At 36.1% G+C, this 14,188-nt stretch overlaps 1 protein-coding gene across 1 annotated transcript; it reads right to left on the bottom strand.

Annotated features, from left to right (window-relative positions):
- Positions 1–1,472: 1,472 nt before the first annotated feature.
- si:ch73-261i21.5 (zona pellucida-like domain-containing protein 1) lies at positions 1,473–13,058 on the bottom strand. The gene is made up of 10 exons (XM_055148724.1): positions 13,049–13,058; positions 12,427–12,653; positions 10,516–10,700; positions 8,997–9,069; positions 8,840–8,928; positions 7,598–7,678; positions 6,908–7,079; positions 5,701–5,800; positions 5,606–5,626; positions 1,473–1,636 (listed from the first exon to the last, which is right to left on the bottom strand). The coding sequence occupies exons 1-10, from the start codon at positions 13,056–13,058 to the stop codon at positions 1,473–1,475; spliced, it is 1,122 nt and encodes a 373-aa protein (XP_055004699.1).
- Positions 13,059–14,188: the final 1,130 nt, after the last annotated feature.

Here is a 14,188-nt window from a genome sequence, read left to right as displayed (position 1 = left end):
CATTTTGTAAATACAATAATATCATTCTTTGTATGTTTCTACACATTAAGCAGCATGCAATACTTGGGAAACTTAAAATCAACTCAAATTTGTCAGTACAAATTAATCTGGAGTTTAAGTGTGTTTTTTGAGGCTTTGAAATCCATAAATTGTGTTATGATTAACTGAGTTTAAGGAGCTGGACCACGCCTCAACCTCCACTCCAGCCAACCACATCTTATCTCAGCCACGCCTTTAATTACCCAGAGGCCCTGTTTATACAGCCTATCCCAACAACACCGTCCATGTCAGGTCTCTCAACCGCCTCCCTCCCACTTGTGTCTTTCGCCCGTCCTTCAGTCTGAAGACGTCATCTTCAAGAAAGCAGGGTGTTCTGATTCAGCTGCGTGACCATTTTGGATTGGAGATTATACCCCCACCCTGACTCTCCCCCCAGCCATCACATCGATCCCCCGTCAATAAATATTGTTATCGTATTTCATTGTTGTGGCGTGGTCCTTGCTAGTGAACTTTCATTTAACAATTTGTATGTGTGTGATATTCTGAGCTCAACTTTATAATAACTGCACCTTAATTAAAATGAATAAAACATGAACAGACTTCATTCATAATGGATTAATATTTTTAAGATGGATTCAGGCTTAGTAAGTGTTTACTTAAGCAGTTAGGGTAAACTCTGAAGGTGAGCACATGAAACGGCCAATCTACGTTCCTACCCTCACCTGTGCTCATGAGGTCTGAGTTTTGGGTAAGGACCGAAATGATCCAATGACCAGATACAAGTGGTCGAAATGAGTTTCCTCCACAGAGTGGCTCGGACCTCCCTTAGAGATCTAGTGAGAAGCTCAGTCACTCGGGAGGAGCTCTCAGGAGGTGACTTGAGCATGTGTTCGAGATGCCTCCAGGACTTGTCCCTGGGGAGGTGTTCTAGGCACGTCCCACCAGGAGGAGGCCCCGGGTAGGACCGAGGACACGCTAGAGGGACTATGTCTCTAGGCTGGCCTGGGAACACCTTGGGGTCCAACCAGAGAAGAGAAAGAAAATGGATGGGTAAGTACTAAACCTGAGTCATTCTTAATAAACTATTTGTTCATTTTGAAGTGAGTTTTTATTCATGCGCTATTAAGACTATTAAAAGTATAGATATTATAGAGTGTTAACATTTTAGTGAGTTGGTGACACTGGCTGCTGTCACATGCACACTGAAAATCTGATTATTAATAGATTTCTGGAGTTATAAGATTATTGAAATGACATGTAAACAGCAATATCATTTGATTTCTTTCTGGTCACATCAAATTTTGTGTTTTTCATTGAAATAATCTTAAAGATCCAGGAATCAGATAATAACCAGATTTTGGTGGTCACATAAAAAAGCCTCTGTGTCATATCACTGGCCTGTGTCCATAGTGCCACTACAGCATTCATAAAAATATTTTTATCTATTCATCTATTCTATCTGTTCACTCCTGTCAGTCTTGCGGATACATTATTGTTTTGCCCAGTCCTGGCATCTTTTTGGCGTAGTAATTGTTGTAGACGATAAACGCCACCAGAGTCACACACACGGCTCCAATGATGCCGGCGATGATCGATACAGCCACCACAGTTTTGTCTGATGCACCTTTCCCTAAACCTGCAAAGAAATCACAATGAAATTATGTTTCAAGTGGGGCATGTGTATAAAATCATTTCAAAGGTCTTTTATTAAACTAAATTGCCTCTTGTGAGCTTTAAGCCATGTTTAAAAGTTGTTAGCATCCCAAAAACATACCTGGAGTTGTGTTTTATTTCATTCATACATGTTTGAGCTTGAAATGGATTCTAAATGATTCTAGTGAAGGTGTATGGAGCTTAAAAACACAGTGGGAGCACTTCCTGTATCAGAGGTGGGACCAAGTTGTTGTTTTGCAAGTCTCAAGTAAATCTCAAGTCTTTGACCTCAAGTCCAAGTCAAGTCCCAAGTTAAAGATGGGTAAGTCCAAGTTGAGTCTCGAGTCACTGGCCCATAAGTTCAAGTCAAGTCCAAGTCGTCTGCTTTGAGCTTCAAGTCATTTCAAATCTTTAGGTTTTTTCAATTTATATGACTTTGAAGATAAATTGAACTTTAAAAAAATCATAGTATATTTATATATGAGTTTATAAAGAGTATGTAAGAGTTGTAGAAATATAAATTTTTCCTTTTGAAATGTCTTGACAAGATCTTAGTGTGAATCATTACGTTAAGAACAAAAAGAATTCAGATTTAAAAGTGCTTTTCAAGTCTTCTCAAGTCACAGGCCTCAAGTCCAAGTCACTGACCTTCAAGTACAAGTCAAGTCCAAGTCTTAGTCCATTTTATCAAGTCAAGTCTCAAGTCCTAAAAATAGTGACTCAAGTCTGACTTGCAAGTCCCCACCTCCGTCCTGTATTACCACATGACATCACAAGGTGGAAAAAAGTGTTTTCTGTTTGAGAGAAGAACTCAGCCTAAATATGCAGGGTTTATTTCAAATGTGTGAATGAAACAAAACACAACTCCAGAAATGTTTGTGCATTTGTGCACATTATAACATACTGTAGATCAGAAAATATCTTAATAATAACTTTAATAATCTCTTGTGTTATATGAGCATTCCCCTAAGCTACTACTTTTCTGTATTTTATTTTTTTTTCTGCATTTGAAGTTTGAGTGCACACAAAATTCCTATTTTCACCTACCCCCTACCTCCATACCCCTGTACTTAATTACTTCTTGATTATTTGAAAATGTACTACTTCTCTGTACTTTACTTGCAGTAATTGAACAGATCTGACTCAAGGTTGGACATGTAAGGTTAATTAAAAGCCATTTTCAACAATAAAAACACTAATTAACTGCTAATAATAATTGGTAATAATGTAATTCCACTGTGAAGAAGCGGAGTAAGAACAAAATGTAAAACAACAATGTACTTACTGTATTGTGTAAATATTATGTTTACTAGAAAAAAACAAAACAAAAGGGTATATGGTATATCTCCCTTAAACCTGCTCTACATTAGGTTATTTCCCAGTGGTTTGCATGCAAGCACACATTTAAGGAGAGACCCTCATTGTTCTTACTGACACCTGCTGTGTAATCCAAGCCCCTCCACTGCCTCCAGCTCTGACACTTCTTTAGGAGCAGAAGAAACTAAAAACAGGATGGTAATTTAAAACACTGTCTACAATAGCTGACCTCATGCTTTACCTGGTTCCCAAGATAATCAAGAACGTTTTAAATGTTGATGGGGCTTTGTTCATTTTGTATATGACGTTCACACAGAAAGACTGGACACCTCATCTATTTACTGTAAATTAAACCGCACAACAGTGATGCTTCATGATCTTTCAGAAATATTGACGAAGTAGGATATGACTTGCGTGGCTTTTATTATTTAGAGCTAGTTCATGTTATGGAAAAACCTAAAAGTCCTAAATTATGCTGAATTGACTCTTGTGAGCTTTTCGTCATGTTGTAATGTTTTTTTATTTCCTCATCAAAAACATATCTGGAGTGTTTTGTTTCATTTACACATGTTTGAGTAACTTTTAATTTGGGCTGAGTATCATTAAGAAGTTGATACGATACATACCTCGATACATAGGCCACTATACGATACATGTCTCGAGCTTTTGATTCGATACGATATATTTCAAATCAATTCAATACGGTTCAGTAAAAAATAATGTCTAAATCATGGCTGTGATACTAAAAGTCTTTGTGAAACCACTTCTTGTACAAAGTTAATATGAAACATGCACATTTCAATCACCAAACCAGTGAAAATGTCAAATGTGTTGCGTAAACGAGTTTCCTTCCTCTAAACAAGCAACAAAACTTTTGTACTGTATCAAAATAATTTTGTAAAATATACTAAAATATATCTTGACAATTTGTCAATACAGCAGCCCATGATATCAATACTGTATCATCACATCACATTAAACGACATGATATATAGATATTTTGATATTTTTTCACACCCCTACTCATTATTGGTAGTCTGTCTACATCCCCAAATCTTAAAATGCTCTGTTCCACCTTGTGATGCCATTAATAGCTACCTTTTACATTTAGTTCAGTAGACAGTGACAATTCCAGGGCTGAAATTATCCAGATGATTCTAGTCAAGGTGTACGAAGTTTAAAAACATAGTGGAGCATGTCCTGAGTTACGGTCAAACATGTGTGAATGAAACAAAACACAACTCCAGGTGTATTTGTGATGAGGAAACAACATAACAGATCAGAAAAACCCTTTAATATAAACATGAACAAAAACTTAATAACAATAATAATAATAATAATGGATTGAATTTATAAAGTGACTTTATTAATTCACTCCATACTTGTGAATCAATAAGTCTGACCACAAGCAACACTCATCACATCCATACTGGGCAATATGGGTGAAGTGTCTTGCCTAAAGACACAAGAGCAGCTTCCACTAGAGCCACTGCTGCCCCATAATGAATAAATCTTACACCTCTTCAGTGTTGGGGAGTAACAGATTACATGTACTGGCGTTACATAATCAGAGTACAAATTATGAGTAACTATCCAGTTACTGTTTTAGTGAGTGGTAATTGGATTTGAGTTACTTTGTTGAAATAAATGGATTACACGGCGGTACTTTCCCATTTTCGCATTTTGGGCTATATCTTTTTTTTTTATATCTCATTGCCAGAAACTAAACCAGGTCTAAACTAGAGTTTAACCAATTCTAAGACCAGGACTAAAACAGGACTAAACTAGATCTAAACCAGGTCTAAAACAGGTATAAAACAGGTCTAAAAAAGATCTAAAACAGGTCTAAAACCAGGTCTAAACCAGGACTAAACGGGACTAAAACAAGTCTAAACCAGGACTAAACCAAGACTAAAACCAGGTCTAAACTAGATCTAAACCAGGTCTAAACCAGGACTAAAACAGGTCTAAACTAGATCTAAACCAGGTCTAAACCAGGTCTAAAACTAGATCTAAACCAGGTCTAAACCAGGACTAAAACAGGTCTAAACTAGATCTAAACCAGGTCTAAACCAGGTCTAAAACTAGATCTAAACCAGGTCTAAACCAGGACTAAAACAGGTCTAAACTAGATCTAAAACAGGCCTAAAACCAGGTCTAAACCAGGACTAAACCAGAACTAAAACCATGTCTAAACTAGATCTAAACCAGGTCTAAACCAGGACTAAAACAGGATTTAACAGGAGTTAACTGGATTTAACAGGACTAAACCATGCTGCGTGGACGTGTCTAATATGGTTAAATAAAGTCTGGGCTTTTTATTTTCTTTTAGCAGACAAAACATCTTATGTTACGATATCCTGGTCTTTGCTTCTCTACAGCAAATGAAGTAATCCAAAGTATTCAGATTACGTTACCCACTTTAAATAATTTATTGGATTACGTTACAAACTACATTTTGGGGTATGTAATCTGTAATCTGTAGGGGAATACATTTTAAAAGTAACCTTCCCAATGCTGCACCTCTTATACCCTATCCTTTAATTAGAAGTTTAGTAGTTAGTAAGTCTGATTCATTCTTAAGTGTTAGGGAATTTCTAGACAGTTTCTATTCTGTAATTGTTTGTGTGCTTACCATTAGATGTGAGCAGATAACCTGTGAGGGACAGAGTAAGGTTAATATGAATGTATAAAAGTTTAAATTGATTCATAATGTGGCTTTAGCTTTACCGTTATCGATGCGGATGGTGATCGGTCGGGAGGTCACCGTGGCTACATCGCTCACTGTGTCTGGATCAGTGGACCGGCGCCTCCTCTTTGTCGTGCAGTTCTGAAAGTGAAAAATATTATTATCATTTATCAATACTATTATCAAAAAAAAGATATGTAGTACTTAAGATTTTGTTCAATCAAATATTATTTTGACACCATACTTTTACTTTTAATTTTACTTTACAAATGTGTTAAATGAACATTACATGATTAGAACATTTGCACTTCTTTTACCTTTTAATATGATTTTTATATGATATGATATGATATTTTATACTTTATATGATATATTTTCAGAATATTTTCTTTGGAAATACCAAAATCTGTGCATTATTCAGTGTATTGTCTGTACAGTAAAAATCATAAATCAGTACAAGTAGTAGTTTCTCCAATTACTTTGTACTCTTGCTTATACTCTTACATAACTATTTGTGTCCCTACTTTTTACTTCTTCTTCTTTTTTTAATAATATTTTATAGTTGCATTTATTTTACTCTTACTTTAGTATAAATATTGGCTACTTTGTCCACCGCTGTTAAATGGCCCATATTTTCTGATCTGTTATAATGCTCTTTCCTCATCAAAAACATACAGGAGTTGTGTTTTGTTTCATTCACACGTTAATCACACAAATCCTGCATATTATAGTTCTCCTCTCAAACAGAAAACACTGCTCCACTGTGTTAAACTCCATACACCTTCACTAAAATCATGTGAATCATTTCAGCCTTGGAATTTACTACTGAACAAAACTTTTTTTTTCTTTTTTAGAAAACTTGAAAACTACCACATCAAGCCATCACAAGGTCGAACAGAGCATTTTGAGCTTTGGAGATGTAGATAAACTAATAGTAACTCAAACTTGTGTGAATGAAACAAAACACAACTCTGGTGATGGTTTTGATGAAGGAACAACACCATAACATGCTTTTAAGCAATATAGGACCTTTAAACTGTCTTGATGTTGCTTGAAGATGACCAGCGGTTAGATAAGATTTAGATTTAGATTTGACTGATTAATTTATTTTGGTCACAGTTATATTTTGACATTATTCCTCAGACAGTCATATTTAACATACACAGACCGAAAAGGTGCAGTTACAGTTACACACTAACAAACACTGCTAAATACGAGTTGAAAAACTTAGTATCTCCAGCTCCTGACCGGTATGAGGCTGGGGCAGATGGTGTCCACGCAGAGGCGAGTGACACAGTGCACGTAGTAGGTGGAGATGGTCAGGTTTGTGTCTTTGATAAAACGAAACGTCTCAAAGGAGAAACGCGCCACCTGCTTCTCTCCGTTGGTGCCCATCAAGGTCTGACCATCACGATTACACCTGAGAGAGTATGGAACTTTAGAGACCGTTGACAGACTTTTTATATAGACTCAAAGGGCATTTGACAGATTAATATAGTTTTCTAATTAGTACTTGGTTGTGCAGATACCTGAGATAAACATTAATTGTAATTTTACATTAGTCAAGGGGCAATTTATGAAGAAAAGTTGAAAAATGTAGTAGTAGACTAAGGGATTTCATATTAGGAATAGGAATTGATTTTCAGATTAAAAAAAAAAGTGAGATAAAAACATTATCAACATTTTTAGACCAAAATGAGGAGCCTGACAGCAACAGTTACGGAGAGAGGGCTGATGTTTTTTCAATACAAAGTGAACTGGAGCAGGAGTTGATGGAGCCAGAAGTACTCTCATGTTCACTACCTATTTGGAACGCAGCAACTATGTCCACTGTTTTCATTTTTTGGTAAAATTCTGAAATATGCTTTACATTAATGAGTGGTCTAACCTGTCATATGCATTTATAATATCAGTAATAATTATAATTGGAATACTCACCCAACAAAGAGGTCATAAAAATTAGTTGTGGAGATGAAGGGAGACGCTGTGGTATAGCATCGGTCCAGAAGAACATGGAACCTACAAGTGGGATTAATGAATAGCACTCTCAGAACATCATGATGAAGTTGTAATGATTAACCAACTAATCATAACTAGATGTCTATAAAAATAATAGTAGATGCATTTTGATCATCTTAAAGGGCCGTATTACACCATTTTGTGAACTATGTTATAATGTGTCCTCATCGCAAACATACCTGGAGTTGTGTTTTGTTTTGCTTCATTCACACATGTTTAACACAATAATACTGCATATTTTGGTGCAGTTCTTCTCTCAAAAACACTCTGTTCCACTTTATGATGTCATGCGGTAATACAGGAAGTTCTCCACTGTGTTTTTAATCCATGCACCTTTATTAGAATCATTTTGATCATTTCAGCCCTGGACTTGCCGATCTCTGCTGAACTGAAGGTAAAAGGAGCTGTGAACTTAAACATGAAATACTGCTTCATGACATCACAAGGTGGAACAGAGGATTTTCAGCTTTGGAGAAGTGTGCAGACTAATAATAAAGTATTACTCAAATATGTGTGAATTAAACAAAACACAAATCCAGGTATGTTTGTCATGAGGTAACAACTTTCTACCATGACTTAAATCTAATCATTATCTGGACTACATAGACTCTAAAACAATATGAAAAGATGTATTTGTAACACAGACAATGGCATTATTAAATCGAAATGTCAAAAAATACTGAACAATTTCTGATTTTCTACAGAATTACACTTTATTTGTAAATATTCTCCATGTGCAATATTCAGTCACCACCACATTTAGTCTTTCATTCAAAAAGTCTCAGTGAAAAATAGAAATAATTGTTTGACTTGTCAACTACTAAAATAATTATTAGTTACAGCCCTGGTTGTCTCAGTTTTAATATTAAAGGGAATAGGGTTGATACTAAATTTTGATTTCAATACCACAATACACTGTCATTTTCGGCCCTAAAGAATAGTGCAAGTAATCTTTTGTGTTACCATGTGGTCTTACACTGTAATGTGACAGATTCAGAGTCTTTACTGTCTTGGCTGTATTTTATGATGAAATTAAAGGGCCTATAATTCACTAAATGGATTTGTGTGAGCTTTCAGTCATGTTATAATGTTTTTTTTTACCTAATTGTCCTTACTGTATATGTCATTATAAAAGAAAAAGCAAAAGAAAGCATGCTTTACCTGTTTGTCAGATTGGATGCTTTGACTTCAACAAAAATTCTTGTTTTTAGTTCCATAGGCATATCCACTGGTATTGTGTACATGTTGTCCTTAAAAATGTGTAGGATGATGAATAAAAATAAATAATAAGGAAATGTAAATTTTGACTTGGTCTTACCCCAAATAGATGCATGCTTAATGTGCTGATGAAACTCCCATTAGTGTCTTTAACTGCCAGTGTAACGCCTTCCCTGTTGGAAAAATGAGTGAAAAAACATATTCCAAATCCACTTTATTTATTTAACAAAGCAGTTCCCAAAGTGCTGCATGGAGGTTATAAAATGAAAACAGCAAAAAGGTAAATTGCTAATAGTTGATCCTACCAACCTTAAAACAATAAAACCATCAAAAAATCATAAAATAGCAGTAACTAAGTAAAATAAATAAAATAAATAAAAGGCACAGAGGACCACACAACTGACATGGTGTTAAAAAGCCAAAGAATAAAAGTGGGCCATAAGAAGAGACTTAAAACACTCCACTATGGGGGCTGTTTGGACGTGGGGCAGTTATTTATCAATGCATTTATTTAAATTGATATATAAATTAATAAATAGACCAAATAAAATAAAATAAAATGGTGGTGTTGACTCTAAGTTAAGGTTGGGAAAAACCCGTGTTGTCCAGAAGCAGGTCAGTCTACATGTGATAGGAGACAGAGAAGCGTGATTCCAGCCTTAGTCAGACTATAGCTAAGAGTAATACACACCTTACAGGACAGTGACTGCACTAAGAACAAGGATACCTGATCAGTTCAAATAATATATATTTACACTCAGACGTCTTTTCTGAAGAAGAAATAAGAAACACCATTCACGACCACTTTATACACTGTGTTATAGAATCTGCTTCCCACAGAAGCCTTGATGTAATTTGCCTGTTTGCAGTTCTAAGTACAGGACCATTCATTCTAAATCATTAAAAATCACATTCATCATCACACATCATTAATTTCTTTATCTATATGTGCACTACTTTCAAACATACTGAGGACATCAAATACATGCAAATATAAGCATCTAGCAAAGAAAAAAAAAGGCTCTTAAGCAGCTCTTGAGGTCAAAATATGTCTGCTGTGTGCTGTCTAATTATGTGAGTTCTAAATAATCGAGAAGTGCACGGTAGCATGCTAGTTGTCGCTAGCGTTCCGCCACGGCAAAACTCTACTTTAGTGTCTGAGAGTTGTTAAAAGCTTGACATGTTGAATTATTTGGATACTTGGAATGCCTTCTTGGCCTTCTCTCAATGAGCTTCTTGATGAAGTCTCCTGAAATGGTTTTCACTTCAGTGGGTTGTGGTCAAGGTTCATTAGTGGAATGTGAAAAGTGTGCAAAGCAGTGATCAGAGCAAAGGGTGACCATTTTGAAGGATTTTAATTATTATAAACATGTTATTTCAAATTTTTGTTTATTTTTGTTTACCGTATTCCATGTTCATTCATAGTTTTGATGCCTTCAGTTAAAATCTACAGTGCAAATACAATTCATTTATATTTTTCTATCACCCAAAAGTCCCAACATCAGTCTCTTCGCAGGTCTTAACAAAATTGCAAAAGTTACCAAATCACATAGAAAAACATATAACTGGAAGTGTAATTTGCATGAATATATTTTTTGCTATAGTTAACTATCACTTACACATTCATCTCAGTGTTGTTGACCAGGTACTGCAGTGGATAACGGCAGGAGAACATGTACATGACCTCCTGGTGGTAAGTGATGGCTCCGTTGGTGGGGTCATGGGAGCAGATTGAACCGGAGATGTTGATGAACTGAACTTTGGAGAAGTCTTGAAACAGTCCGGTTCCGGCTTCGTGAGTGATCTATAAAAACAACATTTAGTCCACCTGAGGTTACAGTTTGCTGACTGAGAGTTTACTGCATAACTTGAGAAAGAATGTTCCACAACACTGCCCATACTCACCCATTCACACACACATTCATACAACAGTGTACACACAGACTAAGGGGATTAAGTGTCTTGCTCATGGACACAGCAGCAATCTATGGGAACAGGAATCACACCGCCAGCCTGTGGGTCAGTGGATCTGTCCTCTCTACCAGTGATGTTTATGTTGAGAGTGGGATTTGAACCTCCAGCCTTCTGATCAGTGGACAAACTCTAGACCTACAGTGGGCAGCCCAGGGCCTAGTTAGAGATTATGAGTCTCAAAATTCAAATATCACCAAAACTTTATAAAGAATTCTTACTAAAACTGTACTTATAAACCTCACAAACCTCAAACACATTTAGTTCTCTTCTCTCGGAGCTCAGATTTCCTTCTAGATCATTTATGAAAAACCTCTTAGACTCTTAGACTTAGAGCTTTTAGACCAAATAAATCCATGTCAAGTTGTCTTTTTATAGCTCACAACATAACATGGAAAGTCTCGTACATTAAATTTTTGTGTGCACACTTAAAAATGGGACTCCAGATCTGTGGAGAGGCAAGCCCGCTCACAGAAAGAATACAAGATAGATAAAGTTAATGCAGTAGTGTGGAACATTCCAGACAAGCAATAGTATCTCTATGGAAACAAGCCAGGCAGCAGACCACCCACCAGGAAAGGTATGCGAAGACTAAACCAAGACTAGACCAGAACTAAAACAAGACTAGACCAGGACAAACCAAGACTAGACCAGGACAAACCAAGACTAGGCCATTAATAAACCAAGACTAGACCAGGACAAACCAAGACTAGGCCATTAATAAAACAAGACTAGACCAGGACAAACCAAGACTAGACCAGGACTTAATCAAGTCTAGACAATTAATAATCCAAGACTAGCCCAGAACTAAACCAAGATTAAACCAGAACTAAACCAAGACTAGACTAGAACTAAATCAAGACTAGACTAGAGCTAAACCAAGACTAAACCAGGACTTAATCAAGTCTAGATCATTAATAATCCAAGACTAGACCAGAACTAAACCAAGACTAGACTAGAACTAAACCAAACCTAAACCAGAACTAAACCAAGACTAGACCACAACTAAACCAAGACTAGACCAGGACTTAATCAAGACTAGACCATTAATAACCAAAGACTAGACCAGAACTAAACCAAGACTAAACCAGAACTAAATCAAGACTAGACCAGAACTAAACCAAGACTAGACCAGGACTAAACCAAGACTAGACCAGGACTAAAGCAAGACTAAACCAGAACTAAACCAAGACTAGACTAGAATTAAACCAAGACTAGACCAGGACTAAACCAAGACTAGACCAGGACTAAACCAAGACTAGACCAGGACTAAAGCAAGACTAAACCAGAACTAAACCAAGACTAGACCAGAATTAAACCAAGACTAGAACAGGAACAAAACAAATCTACATTAGGAGCCAAACCAGATTAAGATTGAACACACCCTAACATAAATTTATGTTGGACTGGATCAGGCCTAAACCAAGACTAGACCAGGACTAAACCAAGGCTAGAATGGGACCAAACCAAATCTACATTAGGACTTAAACTGGTCCCAAACCAGAACCAGCCTGAGCACCCTGACATGGGTCACATTAACTGCCCTGGTGCTGACTCACAGTTAAGCTGCTGCCACACTCGGTGATGGCCTCCTCTGTGATGGAGATGTTGAACTGGAGCTTTGGGGGGTTGGAGTTCCAGTCGGCCACGCCTTTACACTGGGGCATGGAGTGTTTCGAGTTCAGAGCCATCAGGGACTCGTTGTATCCATTAAAAAGAATGGGACACAGGAGAATGGACAGAGCCACCCTCTCAGAGCCGCAGGTTACTTCAATGTCGGAGTTAGCTACAGATGAGATGAAATAAGTATTAACTATAAGGCATTTATAAAACTTGTATTGTATATTACTGTTGCACTTTAGTTTAGAGATTGCATATTATTTACAAATTTTATAAGTAAATGTCCAGTGACAAAAAGCATTAATAGGTACTTTATAAATACTAACAGTGACGCAACTAAATACTTACTAATATTAATCCTTAAAGGGGCTATATTATGCTAAATTGACTTTTATGAGTTTAAGATGAGTTAGAATGCTGTTAAAAAAAATTCTTACATTCTTTCATTCTCATTATGGTTTATTTTGGACGACCATAAACGGTAAACTTTTGTGCCTTTGTTAACATTATTACTAGTTTGTACGACCATAAACGAAAAAAAAAAAATTAAAAAATCCTTACGTTCTTTCATTCTCATTGTGGTTTATTTTGTACGATCATAAATGATGAACTTTTGTGCCTTCATTAACATTATTTTTAGTTTGTACGACCATAAACGAAAAAACAAAAAATCAAATCAAAACTGGCATCTTTTAAAAAAAATTCAAAATTAAGATAAGAACTAAGAAAAAAAGTGAGTGTATTTCTTTTAGAGGGGTTAGTTTATGGAACAACCTGAGTGATGATTTTAAAAAGTCCAACACTGTAGAAGCCTTAAAAAAAAGAGTATGAAGTGTTATGTTTATAAGGTATAGATCTCTGGAATGAATGAATTATGCATTAAATTTTGTTTGTTTTAATTTATATTTTGTCTCTTATAAGTACAGAGAGTCGTAAGTGAAGTTGTAAATGCAAACTTGTTGTTCATGTGCTGCTTTCTTTCTTGGAATTCTGTTATTGTTTAATAGGGTTTGGTATTTTTGTTTCAGCTTAGACCCTTTCTGTCATGATCCATGTAGCTGTGGTCTGTTTTCTTATAGTTTTGTAGTTTGGCATAAAGACCCAAGACCCCCGAAAAAAAAGAATGCTGTAACCTCCTTAAAATTACACCCGGGATTGTGTTTTGTTTTACACGTCTCTCTAGCCCTTTATTACTGTCAATATCTCAAAACCTCTCTAAACTCAAAATACTCTGTTCCTTGTCATGAAGTGGTAGTTTTCCTGCTGGCCTTTAGTTCAGTAGAGCCTGGCAATTGTAGAGCTGCCTGAAATGATCAAAACGATTCTAGTAATGGTGTGTGGAATGTAAAAACACAGTGGAGCACTTCTTGTATTACCATATGACATCACAAGGTGGAACAGAGTGTTTTCCCATTTGAGAGAAGAACTCAGCCTAAATATGCCAGAATTTGAGTGTTAAACGTGTGAATGAAACAAAACACAACTCCAGGTATGTTTGTGATGAGGATACAACATTGTAACATACTGTAGATCAGAAAATAGCGTAATATAAGTGCTCTTTAAGGTTAATTTGGGCGTAATTATTATAAAGTAAAACCCCAAAACACCTATGTTCCAAACAAAGCAGATTAAGTATGATAAAGGTGTAAAAACACATCCCACCCTCTCAGGTAACCTCCATTATAATACAAATGTGCTGAA

This window comes from Boleophthalmus pectinirostris, unplaced genomic scaffold, assembly GCF_026225935.1.
Source record: "Boleophthalmus pectinirostris isolate CB_2022bp ecotype Guang Dong unplaced genomic scaffold, ASM2622593v1 HiC_scaffold_12, whole genome shotgun sequence".
In the NCBI taxonomy this organism is placed as follows: domain Eukaryota; kingdom Metazoa; phylum Chordata; class Actinopteri; order Gobiiformes; family Gobiidae; genus Boleophthalmus; species Boleophthalmus pectinirostris.
This window is presented reverse-complemented; position numbering and strand designations above follow the sequence as displayed.